This window comes from Anopheles funestus, chromosome 2RL, assembly GCF_943734845.2.
Source record: "Anopheles funestus chromosome 2RL, idAnoFuneDA-416_04, whole genome shotgun sequence".
NCBI classification, from domain to species: Eukaryota; Metazoa; Arthropoda; class Insecta; order Diptera; family Culicidae; genus Anopheles; species Anopheles funestus.
The window spans coordinates 68,184,108-68,200,587 of NC_064598.1; the positions used below are offsets into that span (position 1 = coordinate 68,184,108).

Sequence of the window (16,480 nt, forward strand, 5' to 3'; positions counted from 1 at the left end):
ACCACCACAACACCTATCAGACACCCATACCTGTAGATATACTGCGTACACTTACCACACGTTTCCGTTTCCAGTGCATTTACAGATAGCGCGCCAGCTCGTTGTCGCCCTTGGGGGGGGTTTGCAAACGCTACAAAACGGCCGACCAGGGGTCGTGCATTTCCATCGATTGGTGTGAATAAAACATGAATCTCGTCAGTGGTATCGGTGCTTCGTTCGAAACGGTTGGCACAACCGCACAATCCACGTTCGATCATTACTTCCTGAGCTGATGGAGGTCTTCTGAACGGGAGCGAAACCAGCAACTCGGACATTAGCTGACCAACTGGAACACAGCAAACGGGGCTTGCAATAGCTAGGCGTTAGACAGCCCTGAAGGATAATTCATCAGTTGGAGTAGAGGAATATTATACTCTGTAGTGTTTCGCGAGCGCAGCCTAATACAACTCCTCTTTCGCTCTCTGTTGGTCCATCTCGTAAACAACATCATGGGTAAAATAAATGCTAGCCATAGTAACTATTGTTACGATAGCGTGTTGATGCGGTCCGACGACAAGTATCTTCGGAGCTGCAGCAAAGTCGATCCGATCGACGAACCGTACGATGACGATGATGATGATGAAGACGAGGACGATGAGCGACCAAATGAAACCCTCAAGGTACCGGATCGTATAAAATGGCGTGCGGAAAAACTCGACAACGTACGGAGCATCGCGTCCGGATCGTCGGACGATGAGCAGGAAACACGTACCATCCGACACGACATTCTGGAGCGAATTGATGAAAATCGGTTGGTTTATCGGGCGGAAGGTAACGCCAACATTGTGCTCTCTGTGTCGGACAACAAACATGTGCTGCGGATGCGAAAATCTAACGTCGAAAACCGTGAGGGCAAAGGTAATTATATTTTTCCCCCCCTTCGTATCTTCACTTCAACTAAAGCATGTTGTACATGTCTGAGCGCAGGTGATACGAACGTAGATCTGCGACGGTTCGTCAAGTACTCGGAGGTCATAGCGAGCCAGTTTTCTGCATGCTACGTGCCAGCGCCGAAGCTGGCCCACCTAAATACATACAATCTGCAGATGTTCAATGAACGATTGCGATGTTTTCGTCCCGGTAAGATAGTAGAAGAAAACGTGAAAGTAGGAACACATAAATCACCTTCATGATGCACGGCTCAACGAACTAATTTGCTTTACCATTTCACTTTCATTTTAGCCATGCGGCTCGGTAAGGAAATACGAGCGCTTGATGGCATACTCTATCCGGACGTAGCATTCCTGCCGAAGTGGTTGTATCCTGCGCGCGTGCGGGACTTCAGTCAGGTGCGTATAATTTTACTGATTTCCATTTTTTGTTTTGTTCCATTTGGGCATTTCCCAAAACGTACCATTGGTTCCACGAAATTTCCCTGAACACGATGGCAATTCACTCGAATTACCCGTATGCTGTTGTGTGTTGCCTTTGCCTCCATCAAATTGAACTCAGGATAAGCTCGAGGGTCCTTTTTGTTTCGCTCAACAAGCGTGCATACGTTAATATCTGTTCGCTGGGTAGCATCTTCATCTTCTGCGAACGTGCCTTTATTGGCCGGCATTGGAAGCGTTTTCTCGGAAATCGAGATATACAATATTTTAGTACTGGTCCTTACGGAATTGAACGGACGTTTTTACATGTTCGATGTATATGGTTACTATGAAATCCATTTTAATGTGCGTACAGGTGAATTGTGAAGATCTTTTTCTGCTGTCTGATTGTTATTTGCACAAGGATTTGATTGTAACCTTTTCTTAGAAATAGCTTGCAAAGCTTGTACAAATAATTACAAACATTTTATTGTAAATTTAAATGGAAAGGAGGGTTGAAATTTGATGCACCACTGGCAACTAGTAATGGTTTATTTAAATGTGTTTGTCTTTTTTGATGACTCCCTACAGGACCCTAAAATCTCTTCCACACCACCAACCCACTACCAAACGTACTGCGTCGAAATCAAACCGAAGCAAGGCTGGTTGGCGTACGAATTCTGTGATAATATTCCCCTTCCGGAGTTGACCAACGGTGGGGACCTTCGGAAGTGCCGTTATTGTTTGCATCAATATTTAAAGGTAAATCAACTAGTGCTGGCTAGAGTACACCGATCACGCTTTGACCTTCCTAACCTGTCCCTTTCATCTATATCTGTATTTGCAGCTCCAGAAGAAATCGATAGCAAAAATTAGTAAATACTGTCCCTTGGATCTCTACTCTGGGTGAGTACGAATAGAATTGTTTGTAGAATTATCCAACGCTAAGCTCTGGCTCCTTCACGAATCTTCTAAATGTTGTGGGGGGACTTGTACGATCTCAAGGCTCGCTTGTGTTATGTATTTTTGCAACTTAAAAGACGCCGTTCGAACGAACAACGGGTCGTACACGGATTGTGTTTCGCACTCAGACCACCGGTGACCAAAAATAGCGATCGACGGTAGCGGTACGGTTACGATGTTTTGTTCCTTCGCTCGCTTCAGTGCTGTCAAAGAAGTGTTCGCACGTCAAATCCGTACGCGGCAACAGGTTTATCGAATCGGATTCATCGTGGCGATATTTTGCGGGTGTCACTCAATAGGACAAATCCGCCGACCGTTGGTCATGTATCGGGTGCTGCTGCGACGTTTGTTTACCGGGGCTTAAAATAAGAACGGTTTATTATCTGCTACCTCAACCACGGTGACGTGACACACGACAAAGCGAGGGGTATCTTTCACCGATCGAACTGTTGCCACCGTTCAAGGCAAAAAACGAACGATATCGGTACGATCCGGTTAAAGGAGATTAATCTTTATTTTGTTTCGAATTTGCACACCAAAATTCCCCTTCAACCGAGCTGGTTTCGGTATGGTGACGCAGGTTTCGACCATTTTCTTTATGACGCCACACGGCATTTTGCTTGCGTTACACGCGTCCGGGAATGTCACCCCCCAAAAAAAAAAAAAAAAAACACCAGCAGGTGGCATTAGTCATCGTGTCCATCTTCTTCCTTTCGTTGGTGTACAAACCGAAACCATATGTATTTTGGGGTTATTTATATTGATGAGTGTGTAATTTCGAGCCACAAGCGATAAACATGATAGCACGACAAAAAAGGGGAAAAAACCGAAAAAACTACATCCAAATGTTTTTCATTCTTATTTTTACTTAGCAAACAAACTTACATAGACGAAATTGTTGGCGTGTGGGTACGAGGGTATATATGGAGCTCTAGAGAGCTGTGTGTTACACAATTTTAGGAGCCAATTAGACTCGGATGTCGTGTGATTATTGCAATTAAACGCGAAGATAAGATAAAGCATGATGGGGCGTAAGACTTTGAGCAAGGGCAATACTTAGACATTCCTTAGACTTTGGCTAGTTGTATATAGACTATATGTGTAATACGTTATTTCTAAATCAATTAGGATCGATCCGATCGAAGCTTAACGAATGTATTTATGTATGCTTCATTTGATTCGTTGTCCCAATACTTGGCACATGGGAAAACGTGCCTCTAGATCGTACTGTTGTTGTCCATTCCGTGTCTTTCGGTAATTCAAGATCTGTACAGACGTACGGCTACTACATGCATGTGCAGTGAAACTCAAGCAAGCAACTGACCTTTAGGCATTAATTATGACTGACTTGTTTTACCGTGTCCTGTGCACCGTACGTAATTCTTACAAGTACTTGGCTGCAAGTTCCACTTTCTAGGACATATGTAAACGACAGATTTCTCCCATACCGATTCGCATCGATTGCAATACAACTGCGCGTGATGCGTTGGTTGCAATGTGGCACCGTACACAGAAGACAACGAGAAAACAAAAACACACACACACGACAGGACTAGAAGATGATGCACCTCACGCATCGCGCCACAACGGTTTATAAATAAAATTCAATTATTACTTTGCCTTTGGGTTCGGCCTCCCAAAAATATCCAACACCCGGAATATAAATCTTTTTTGCTCCATTCGTGTCTCTCTAGCCGTGCCGCCTCTAGCCGAACGGTAGGAATATTTCCAACACCGGTGCACCACAGTGCAACCATCGAAACCGGTCGCCTCGATCTTGTTTGGGTCGTTGTACACTGTGCTGCAGCTGCATTATACCGTGATCCGTGCACTTTCGAATTCAGTCTTTTTTGTTGTTGTCTTTTTGTTTTTTTGTTGTTGCAAAAAACATTCAATATTTTACCGTTTGCGGGTTTGCGGGTGCGTGGGGGCACCTAGTTGTGCTGTGTGCAGTAATTGCTGTTCCTATATCTCTTTCCCAAACAGCCACACGGGTGGACAATGCAGCCAAGAAGTGGGGAGTGTGTGGTAGAGATTTTTTGCTAGGAAATCACGCCACACCGTTGGTATAGAGATCGCCCGCGACCGGAGATCAGGTTCGAAGATTTTGAATGATCTTTTTTGGGGGATATTTTTAGTTCGGTGTGTGCACCGTGTTGTCACACGCAAGTTATGCCTCAGCCGGCAGCAGGATGGACGTGACGGTAGAGAGATAGAGAACGAAACGAGCGAGGGTAATAGTGGATGGGAAGGAATGAGGATGCAAAAGAAAGTGTGGTAGCGTGAAAAGGGATCCTCGGTAGCTGTAGATCATCGTGAACAGCGGTTGCGAACCTGCAGTGCAATCCGTAGTAAAATCGTTTTCGTTTGATTTTTGTTTGGCTGTGTACACTGTGCTAAGGGAGGGAAAAGGTATAAAATTCATTTACAGCCTGAATTATGTGCAAACTGTTAAAACTGGCGTGTATGTACACACATGCATGTTTAAAGTAATAAAACAAAAAGAAATTATACTACTTTGGGGAGAAGCAATACGCCACAGTTCGCTGATGCCATCCAACCTTCAGCACTGTTGGTAGCTGCTGTTCTAGGACAAGAGTTTAAAATTTATGCACATTCCTTTTTCGATGCAACAACACGTGCTCTTTTTGTATTGCTTTTGTTTCACTTTTTCTGCAGCATCTCCCGCTCCGTATGTCATGTTGTGCTGAAGGTTTGACCAAAGCTATCGTCTCGGCCCTTTCCTAGGCATGCAGACACACGGTTGTTTGGTGTTTGTATACGATCTAAACTACTGCACGTAGAGCAAAGGTCAAGGAGCACAGGAAAGTTGTTGCTGTTTGTTCCATTTTAGGTCCGTTGCCCTAGGACCTGTTCGTCTGTTTAGGTCTTGGCGGGTTGGTTTTTTGCATACAAATGATGTTCGTTTACCATTTTCACTTCCAACGCTAGTGTTGTTACTTTGTCATATAAGAAAGCGTTAAGTTACAGTGATTATTGCGACAATAATTATGAACTTGTCTGTAAGTTTATTAAGCTTGTTTTTTTACACATCACTCCCTTTTTTACAGCAAACCCGTACGTGTTCTTCAAGCAGTGAAAGGCCTTATTGGTGCACCGCAGAATAATTTTAAAATTTTGAAAAATGGCAAAGTCGTGTACGATGACAAGCGAGAAAAGTCCATGTTTAATCGGATACTACGAGAAATGTTTCCTCGCGATGGGCGTACAAAGGACGAGTGAGTGTCGTTGTGGCGTATGCTGTAGTTAATCCGACTCCCGTGTCTTTATCTAACAAACTGTTGTTTTCCGTTTTAGGAGAAGCACAATATTTATAAACCTCATCAAGGAAATTTTACTGAAAGACTTCACTACGAATGATGAACATTGCGATCGGAAGCTGTTGAACATAAAAAAGGAACGAAAGAAGGTAAATCATTGTGGGCATAATAAATGGCACTTTAGAAAAAGATTTTAAATGCATCTTCTTATTTTATCTCTACAGAAGGATAAAAATCAGCTTCATGAACGTGCTTGCAGTTCTGTGAATCAACAGTTTCTACCCAAAAGTTGCGCCTTGCGACAGATTCTGGACGTTCAGCTATTAGTAAAGGTAAGCTATAAACCCTTGTTTGTACTATAAATGCTAATGATATCTTTTTTGTCCTGTTTTAGTCGAGCATTTCTACGATCGATCCATCATTGTTGGCCAAATCACGCACAGATCCATATAGATATATTGACGATATGTATGAAAAATTTATAAACTACAAGGAGGATGCTGTGTACGACGTTCGCAATAGTACCACCTGGCCAAAGGAACCATTCAGTACGGAATATCTGTCCGAGGAGGAGAAATATCAACTCGGAGCCACGGCCCTGGACTGTTCGATAATGATCACGTTCCGCCGGCTGTCTGGCGATCGTGCAGAGGAAAACAGGTAAGAACCTGCGCGTCGAATGAACAAACAGAAACGCGTACAAAGGAATCCTGCGGTGCTGGTATACGTTTGTTCTCGCATGGTAAAGGATATGGTAGTGTTTAAAAGGCTCTCGTTTGTTTTCTTCTTTTGGAAATGCTGAATGAAAGGCACCAGCATTCATCGGCTCATGTGATTTGGAAAGGTTTTTCTACCTCTTGTATAGGTTGATGAGGTCTATGTGTAACCGACAGTTACCTGTGACGGAGCCAAAATGAAGGATGAGATTACTTTTATAAATCAAACAATACAACGGTGAGGAACACCGTTCGACACTAACACACAGTTGCAATCTCTATTTTGTCCATGAGCAGGATAAGGAAAAAATTGTTTCTATTCCTTTTTTTGTCCTACTGCCATCCGCCGTACAGGATGAATCCTGTTGCTAGTCCTTGTAAGGCAATTTAGGGATTCGGTTGAAAAATTATCCCGTCGCTTTCGTCTAGCTTTGTTGTTCGACCCGTTGATCTTATGGCAAGCAGCAGGGATTTGGTGTGATGGTCGGATTGAACATTCCTGAGAATTTCGTTTTGCTTACGGCCACTTGTCTTTTATGCATAGCACAAACACTGCGCACACTTTCAAATTGTGCATTGTACCATTTTTCTTTTCCTATTTCATTCTATTCATTCCAAATATGTACGTATTAACGTTAGACATTGGCCATAAGGTGATCTTTGGTTTTTTTTAATGTAATACACACTTTAGATTCCTACGTGTGTTGGTGGAAATCTTCACTTGTAGGGATTCGCTGACAGAATTAGAAACCCTTAGGATTTAGCCTAAAATGCTTTGAGCTTAGGCTGGTATTTTGAGACCTTTTTCTGCAGGCACACGGGGTTTTATGTTTCATGGGAAGCTATACTTTTTATTTGTTGTGGCTAGTTTTTTTCTCTCGTTATCTTAGTTTTAAATGTGGTTCGAAAATAAGTTTGTATAGCGGATGTATGATTTTCCCCAAAGAAAAGTAATTACAAATTATCTCATTAGCTTCAATAAAAGGTTTGGTATACCATTTATAATATCTAATCGCTCGTTTCTGTTTTCTGCACAGCCTAAACGAGACAGCGCGCAATCACATCGTCTCCATCGAGGGTATGAAGTTTCTCGTAAACGTTACGATCACCGATCTTGACCCAAAATCGCACAAACATTACGCCAAGTACGTGGAACAGCTGGCAGCGTCTGCTGTGGCATACCGCGAGTTTACAAGCAAACTGCGACGTTAGAAGCACATCCACATTGTCCGTGTTGTGTGTCTCATCACATTACATTATACAGTCCATCCATAAGTGTGACTCCAAGACTATACAATACGCCTAAAAAAAACCCCGATTCTAAATCGAATGAAACAACAAGCACACACTAGCGCCCAACCTCACTACGAAAAGCAATATTATATTTCCCTTCATCCTGTAACAGTAGTGTTCTGGTTGTCGGTTTAAAATCGAGACGAATGAAAACTCTCTACCGGGAACTGCTCTTTACGGCACAGTGTGAGAGAGGTTGATAAAAGTATGTTTAAGTGTCGAATTAGATAAGTAACTAATGAATGAGCATTGCGCACGGAGGAACAGAATGATGTTTGAGTGAGGTGTCTAGGAGGCAAAATGCAATGAAAGACGAACAAATGCTATCGAACACAAGAAAAAGGAATAGTTTAAAGAAGATTATGTGGAGTTGATGAAGAAAGTTTTACTATTTAAACTACTTATTTAAACCTACAAGACGTAACGATGGTAAAAAACCGGAAAAGCAATGTCTTATAAAATTTTGCGAACAGAGTGACAAGAGTACTGAACTAAACTCTACATAAATACACATTTTAAATTTGTTTTCAATTATATGCACTAACATTCAATACTGATGGTGTACGTGAGTTTAGTTTAAACAGTTCTATTTATTGCAGACTATTTATTATGTTGTTTTAATAGATTTGAAATGGATTAGTTAGAAACGATTTTCGGTAACACTAAGTAAAACTTATTTAAAAACATTTGAATGCATTGTCTTATTTATAAACATTGTACTAGGGTTTAATATGTGAGTAAACTTTGTTTGAGTAATTTAACCGCTTCACCATGCACAACTTTAGACGGTAAGCTGGGTATGATTCAGTGACACTTGTGACACAGTATTTATGTTTGATTTAGCTAATTATTCACATTGCGCAGAAACTTCCGTTCTCTATAGAGATTAACATTACAGAAATATAAGACGTTTTGAAACCATTTTCTACTTGCTAACAATAAGCGTGTCTGCTAAACAGTCGTGACAGAACTGTACCGTATGGTTGTTTTAGAATAGATTACTGTTTGGAGTTTCGAAGACTTGAATAGAAAAAAAAACTGTACTGCATTTTTACTGTGACAAACAAAAAACAACAACAAAAAACAAACCTGAACACCATTCTCTGTGTAACTGTATTCAGTACTATTTCACTTTACGCCGTTAGGATGAACAATGTATCACTCTATGTGAAAAAGGGAAAAGAATGTTTAGTTTTACACTACCCTGTTTGTATGCGAACTGCGGTTCGTTTTACATGTTGACTACACCGGTTTGTGCGAACAATGTTATAACAATAAATTGATGGAAATCTTTAATTTTTGGTATGTAATATGATGTACTTTTTGTTTGCTTCTTTCAAACTGCTGCAGTTGATGTTCAAACGCATTGACAAACGAATCGTAAACGATCCATTCGGGTCCATATTTGTCTGTAGCCAGCAATTATATTGGACTTTCGATACGCGAAGGAATGTGGCACCCACATAAAGAGCATGTCAATCAATTATTAAGCAAAAGATATGGTTCCTTGCTACGCTCACCAGTTGGCTGCCCATCCGTCGTTAGCCTTCGGCAAGCTTCCTTCTGTCGGTTGATGGTTTCGGGAAGCTCGAGAAGCTTTCGTGGCCGGACTGAAGCAAAGAAAGGAACATTATGTGTGCGATCCTTTGCGTGACGATAAATTCCTTTTCCACCCTGAATCGTTTATAGCGAAAGAAATTAGACACACCCAACTGTTTTAGCACGTTGCCTGACGGGTGGCTTTAGGGCTGTGTGTTAGTTGCGGTTAAAGGATATGCTGTGATGATCCGAACGAGTGAACGATGGCACGAGCAACAAGTCATTAGGGGTGCGTTACATATTTGTTCCATTAAAGGTGTGGGCGAATCGATATAGTAGTGCGAACCAATGTGTTTGGCACCACATGCTCGTCCAGTTTACCCAGTACAGTTCAGTTATTGTTACACCATCAACCAGCAAAGCACGTAACTACCAATATGGGTAACAAAGTGGTCACTTTTACCGACCAGCAGCTAGAGGACTATCAGGATTGTACGTTTTTCACGCGCAAGGAAATATTACGGGTGCATCAACGGTTTTACGAGGCCAGTCCGGATCTGGTACCGGTGATTATGACCGAGGGCCAAGCGTCCACGATACAGGTACCGCGGGAACGTATCGAACGGTTGCCAGAATTGGTTGAAAACCCATTCAAGGGACGTATGTGTGAAGCGTTTTCGCGCGATGGCGATGGTAATCTAACGTTCGAGGACTTTCTCGATCTGCTGTCCGTGTTTAGCGAACAGGCTCCACGCGACATTAAAGTGTTCTACGCGTTCAAGATTTATGGTATGTGATAGGATTGACTAAAAAGATGTGCAACAGTGTGTTGATTCAATTAATGCTATTTTCTTTGTTTTTTTTTAGATTACGATCGTGACGGATTTATAGGCCAGTCGGATTTGTTGAACGTAATTACGGCTCTCACGCGCAACGAACTATCCCTGGAGGAACATCAACAGATTGCGGAGAAAGTAATCGAAGAAGCGGATGTCGATGGGGATGGCAAGTTGTCGTATTTGGAGTTCGAACACGTGATAACGAGAGCTCCTGATTTTATATCTACGTTTCATATTCGCATTTAGAGAATTGTAGCTATTGATTATGGGCGGGCTGATGATGTCTCATCCCGAACGTAATTCTGTTCCCAGGACTGATTATCCAGCTACGGGTAAAAGAAGTCAACGAAAGCAAGAAATGGCAGGCCAAGATTTCTTCCGCTTAAAGTAATACTACCCAAAACAATTTGTTTTGTTATGTCTAAAGTTTTATGGTTGAGTTAGCTGATATTGCTTCGAATTATACTTACTTAACCATAGGTATTAATTGAAAAATGATTTATTTATTACTAGTCATTACTTTTTAAAATTAATTGGACAACGGTCTCTATAATCTTAACTTTTATCATAGACAACATTGATACAAATATTAACTTAAGTTGTAGAAAATCTTTAAAGATAATACCATAACTTTATAAGCTATAAGAAGAATTATCTTAAGCTTGTAGAATAAATAGGCACTATTATATCCATTTTTTTTTTTTAAATTGATGCTAATATGCTTTTACTCTTACTTTTAAGAAGTCATACATTTCGAAAAACCAAAAAGTTAAATAAATAAACAATAAACACGATTGACTTCCAACAAACAAGGAAAGAAACATAGTCAAATATGTTGCCCTTATGTTAATAAAGTTTATATTATTTTAATTTTTCTGATATAATTTTGTTTAGTTTGATAGGATTTGAATCGCCTGTGGCTCTTTTCTTTATTTCTGAGTGTGAAGTTTAAAACGTTATTTTGATGCTGTGTGTGATTGAAACTAATGGACGCTATAGAATGGGATTTAAATATAGCGCTTACACGTTACCACAATAGAATTTCAAAAGAAACAATGGTTTTTTCATATCTGGTATTAAATTAAAAACTTTTCATTCGTTTTGCTTCCTTTACTACACATCCGGCAACATTATTCGTTGAGTTGGACAAACCTGAAAAACATTCTGGAACGCGTTCGCAAAGCACTTTCGTTAAATAAATGATGAGCTTCACATGTTCGTTAAGCCATTTCAAAACGGACGTTGTTTCGTTGAAATCAGAAGCATAACTTTCGTATGGAAACATAAACATAATCATTTTAATGTATTAATTCAACCCAAGAACGAATCATCTCAAGCAAATTTTATTAGTAGTTGTTGGTAAAAAGTGGGTAAAATATTTTCTTTGGTTCATAGAATAGAATAGATGTGCACAAGTGATGCTTGTGATGAATGTGAATAGAAGAAGGCGTACCAGTTTGAAAGAGTTGTAGTGTTGACAATGAAATGAAATATTTTGCTTGACTAAGCTTAGCAGTTCTTTAAATTTTGTTATATACGCTCAAATGATAAGGGATATTTATGCAAACAATTTTAAGAAAAAATATTCAATTTGTAATTCTTGATATTAATGTGATAATGTATATGTTTTTGAGGTCAAATTGTTTGTTTCCTTAAGCGATGTACTATCAGCTTCAGCAAAAAAAAAATACTTTTATTGTATTGGTATTAAATACTTAAGCAAATCAACCATAAAGTGGTTCGCGAATTAAAAATCAAATCATTTTGAATAAAATTTTATTTTCCCACTTAGCTAGCGATTGATGTAATCCCTTCGAGCGTACCACACCACGCATTGCGGTGGTATTATAACTATCAATGCTTTTCAGATGAAAAGCTTGTACCACAGACAAGCAAAAAAAACGCCTTTACGCTACCACATGCAAACTGTGTTAGAATAAATTCTAACCACTAAATCATTCAAGGCAGTATAGCGCTTACAAAGTTTTTAATGGCTTATGGCTGATGTTTGCCATTCTTGGTAGTTACATGTTATACGGAATGATTCGAGGAAAACAGATTCCATGTAAAAAGATACTAAAAATAAAATGTTACTGTAAGAACGTATAATTATCAATTATTAACGGCCAGACCCGTTCTATACCTAATAATAATATTAAAAAAAAAAAGATTTTCTTACAAGAATTTACAAAACATGTGCCTCTCGCACTCCCAATCAGTGGAACATGGAAGCCTTAATTAAACTCGTTTGGAATGCTCCCTTTACGCTTGATCGAGCTTACAAAACCCATTAGCTGATTTTACCATTCTTTACCACACACTATAATATGTAATGAAGAGAACGAAAGGTCATGAACAAATTTGCATACCAAATTGAAAAATGCACCACAAAAAAATTAGAATGCGCCTGAGAATGCATCAGCCAATTTTCGAACAGAGGTGAGCAACAATATCATTTTTATCCCCCATACTTACTTCCAGGAATGTTGCATCATCGCCCAAGTTCCGAAAGGCATTTAAAAGTTAATTAAAAACATATGGACACGCGTACAAGCGTGACGAGTTTAATACAGTCAAATTGTTTTTTTTAAACACACTTTAAGCTTTGGATAGTAAATTAAAACCGCCACCATTTGTCCTTCAGTGAGTTATGAGGTAATTGTGAGATTTTTTTTTCGGATCGAACTGAAGCTTATCCATTGAGATGATGCTTTTAGCACTTCGACGCTAATGTTACACGTTGATAAAATTCAAACCGTAAGGCCACCCTGTAGAAGCTAACTGACAAACGTACTAACTTTAACATAGAAATGGGTCAATGTTAACACTAAAAGCAGGACGTATTTAAAATGTATGTCGTTGCGCAGAAACAAAAAGTTAAAAATGAAATTGATTCCAGACGCTGGATTACGATGGATGTTATGGAGCTTCACTCCAATAGCCGAGGCCCGCCATAAATCTTCGCATAATCGAATTGAAATTTAATCATTCAATCCTTTCGATCGATCGGACGGAAAGGGGAAAGTTTGCTGTAGCTTCATTTCAGTGGTCAGCTTCCATAATTGATGATTAACGTCATTATGATGGCAATAAAGGAAAAACAGAAAAGCACAAGCAAAAGAAAATTAATTTATTTGTTTTGTGACACTGTGAAGTAGATGGATGGTAATTATATTTTTCTCTCAATATGGGTGGGGAAACAAATGAATGGGTTTGTATTTGTATTTTTTCAAATTATTTACTCTTTGTTTTCAATACAGATTATGGACATTATAAGTCTTAATAAAATTATTACGTTTGAAAAAAATGAAAGATTTATTTCGCAATTAAGCTTAGGCGAGACAAAGCTATGTTTATGAAAATAAAATAAATCATTTAAAATAAATATAATTCAATGTAAAACTGTCAAGTAATAATATGTATAATCATTTATTGTTTTTATTATACGATTTTTTAATCAGATTTCATTTATAATGCAATCATAAAAAAATACTTTTAAAACTTTTTCCTATCAGGATCGAGGAAGCAACATCTCGACGTCTTCCACAACGTCGCGAGGAAGCCTGACTTTGCAAAACACAACAATAAACATAGAACATTCATCATTATAATCTTAATAGTACTCCTGCAGACTTCAAAGTAATGTATTTTCAAACAAAATTTTTGTTTAATATGAAATTGTTTTAAGGACAAAGACATTTTTTTGTACATATTAAAAACGATTATAAGCTTCGTTGAAAAGCGCCATCTGTTAGAGAGTAGCAGCAGTGCCCATATTTTTCTTTATTTTTCGTTTTTTGTTCGTTTTTGGCTTTTCTTTCTATTGTTTGGAAGCAACAACCATCTTTGTAGTTTCGTTTTTCTTCATTTTAATATTTTTAATTTTTACACTTGATGGTGAAATACTTATAAATAAGTATAACTTCGTTAGATGATTCCAAAATGTTAACCAATCGGTGATATGTTTGTTTTGCGATGTGTACAAACTTTTATAAAGTTCAGTAATACTTACTGGAGTTAATAATTTTTAAAACAAGCGATTTAACATGTTTTAAAAATATTAGAAAAACCTTAGATAACAAAAAATTAAAAAAGAATTCTTTTCTTAGCAATTAATTAAATTCCTTCTTAATTGTTCTTGCTATTACATCACTGTCAAACGAATACGTTTTCCTGCCTTAGATAATTCTGTTCGTTTAATTCACTTCTTCTGATGCGATGTACTACCTTTAGCTTTTTGTCTTGCTTCTCACGGCACTATCCGCTCGAATGCGCCCGGCATCACTTTCCACGAGCACGCGTCCTCACAGGCGCAAACGAACCGTGAAGAATTGGCAAGGAGCGAGACACCTTTCAGCTCACAACCCACAATCCCGGTAAAACGATCAGACGAACGATCAGACAAAAGTGGCAAGGGCACGCGTCACCCCAGTTTGCGCTCTCAACAGAGACAAATAATGTTAAACATATGAAGAAGAAAAAAATACGTGTCCCTTTCACCCGCCCCGTCAGCTGCTCCGAAGGGATTCGAAAAGGTAACGCACCGTCGCACACATGGAAGCGAAAAAAAAAACATATCAAAAAGCTGAACTCCAAGGAAGGATTTGTCTCGAACGGGTAAATAGTCGACCAGCTGGAATGAAAATTATCGCCGGCATTCATCGCGAACGGCCCCGAGGCAAAACCGTGGTCGATGGTCGGTGTCGGAAAGGCTGGCCAGATCCTGATAGTGTGGCATCGTCAGCGGCGGCCGAAGGTGATAAACCAACCGGTTCCATCCATTCCCATGCGTTCTTGCCTTATGCGGTATATGAAAACCCGAGGGTACGTGAGTCGCTTCAACAACGAGCCTCGATGCGTCCTCCTAGGGGTCGGCGAACGCTTTTGTCGATGTGTAAGCTGATCTTTCTCGTCACATTAAAGATGTGCGTGCACTGAACATTCCAAGCTCAAGCCCTGCCGTACCCAGAAGTCCTTACCGAGCAACCGCGTTTCGAAAAGCCTTGTGTGAGACGGGTTGTGAGCCCATTCGAGGACTCCCATTTTCGCTTAGGAGGAATACATTCTCGGTAACGGAAATATGCGTTGACTTCGAAACAACGCACAAGTCCTTATGCTTCGCGAAGGACGTAAAAAAGGAGGCCACATGGTTTTGACACATGTCACACAATTAAACGGTTATGAAGTGAGAATGAAAGAGGAATCGGATTTTTCGGCAAAACGGAATTAGTTGAAGGTAAATATGTGTGTATTTGTTTAAGTGTGATTTTTTTGCTTATACCAATTTCATTTTTTATTCCTTTATTGCTTTAATTGGAGTCGTTCGGTGTTCTATTTTCATCTTACATTTTTATTATATTCTTAGTGTTAACGTTAAAATATTTTCCTTTTTTTTATTATTTGGGAAAAGTTTAGTTTATATTCTCTGGTTCTGTCCGATTTTGTAGAATTAGCTGTTTTTTTATAGTTTGTTGTCTCTTGTCTGTTCATCTCATAAATGAGATCAGATTGAAGTACATTCTTTTGTTGCTACTTAGAATATTTATATTGTTTATTCTACTTGTTTCTTTTCGTTGCAACCATTTTTAATTAATATGTAAACTAGTTTCTTAATATCGCTTGAAATTGATATAGTATATCACAGCATGTGTAATTTAAACATGTATATATAGTTTGAAATTGAGACTTCTCTGTAAAGTTGTTTGATAATAATCCTTTTGTGCAGTTAAGAGCTATTTTTACACATTGAGACTATTCCAAAGCTTCAATCGTAATACTAATCGAGGTTTTACTTTACATATAGTAATTGCGTTTTTTATGTTCAATTTGTTTGTTGGCATTTGTTGTTTTTGTATCTTACATTCTTACAAAAAAAAGAAAAAAGAAAGTCGATAATTTTCGTTGATTTTCTATTGGGTTGCAAACTTTTTTGCTTAAGTTTTGTATTATTAGACGTGTTTTATTTTTCCGATCGTTATTTCTTGTTGAACTCTCTATACAAAGTATTCGAATATTTTCGATGGAAACTCGTATATTCATGGTAGCAGTATTTAAAAGTTAAGAAGAAGTTACGTTTTCACAATAGGCTTCCAATTAAACAGTTTCCATCCGGACATTTCATTTATAAAGGTAGTTGTCTATTAATTTATATTACTGTAGGAATCTGTTTCATGTTTGTACAGCGTTCCCATTCACGCACTAATTGCATGTTTAAACGGTTTGGTGCGAAAAATGTACACACATATTCATACGAATTGTTCGTAGCTCTAAAGGGTGCTTGTTAGGGACGCGTGTGGTTTCAATGATTGCTCTACTCGGACTGGTTTATTCTCTCTAAATTTTGTTCTTATTCTAGTTCTTCTTTGTTATTCGTTAATTCAAAGTTCATTATAGCATCTCCCATAACTTAGTATAAATGTAAACATCCAACATTCCGACCACCTAAAATCCGTTATTTTACTTAAGTGGTAATTTTACTTAATCTTGAGTTCAATTCATTA

At 38.9% G+C, this 16,480-nt stretch overlaps 2 protein-coding genes across 5 annotated transcripts in view; both read left to right on the top strand.

Moving 5' to 3' along the window:
* The window catches only part of LOC125761992 (inositol-pentakisphosphate 2-kinase), a 101,606-nt gene extending 92,992 nt beyond the window's left edge, over nt 1–8,614 (top strand). For all 4 annotated transcript variants that reach the window (XM_049423636.1, XM_049423637.1, XM_049423638.1 and 1 more), the window contains 10 exons: nt 75–897; nt 967–1,119; nt 1,222–1,328; nt 1,941–2,111; nt 2,197–2,255; nt 5,384–5,551; nt 5,631–5,742; nt 5,818–5,925; nt 5,988–6,253; nt 7,347–8,614. In XM_049423636.1, the coding sequence (XP_049279593.1) occupies nt 489–897; nt 967–1,119; nt 1,222–1,328; nt 1,941–2,111; nt 2,197–2,255; nt 5,384–5,551; nt 5,631–5,742; nt 5,818–5,925; nt 5,988–6,253; nt 7,347–7,521 (1,728 nt within the window). In that variant the 5' untranslated portion in view covers nt 75–488 and the 3' untranslated portion in view covers nt 7,522–8,614. The remainder of the gene's footprint in view (nt 1–74; nt 898–966; nt 1,120–1,221; nt 1,329–1,940; nt 2,112–2,196; nt 2,256–5,383; nt 5,552–5,630; nt 5,743–5,817; nt 5,926–5,987; nt 6,254–7,346) is intronic.
* Nucleotides 8,615–9,024: 410 nt separating this feature from the next.
* Nucleotides 9,025–10,698, top strand: LOC125762008 (calcium and integrin-binding family member 2). The gene is made up of 2 exons (XM_049423662.1): nt 9,025–9,930; nt 10,009–10,698. The coding sequence occupies exons 1-2, from the start codon at nt 9,579–9,581 to the stop codon at nt 10,224–10,226; spliced, it is 570 nt and encodes a 189-aa protein (XP_049279619.1). The 5' UTR covers nt 9,025–9,578; the 3' UTR covers nt 10,227–10,698.
* Nucleotides 10,699–16,480: the final 5,782 nt, after the last annotated feature.

Bases quoted from the DNA above. Each gene is read 5' to 3' on its own strand.
- LOC125762008 (XM_049423662.1), top strand. From the start codon at position 9,579: ATGGGTAACAAAGTGGTCACTTTTACCGACCAGCAGCTAGAGGACTAT. The intron at 9,931-10,008 runs GTATGTGATAGG...GTTTTTTTTTAG, and splicing joins CTACGCGTTCAAGATTTATG to ATTACGATCGTGACGGATTT.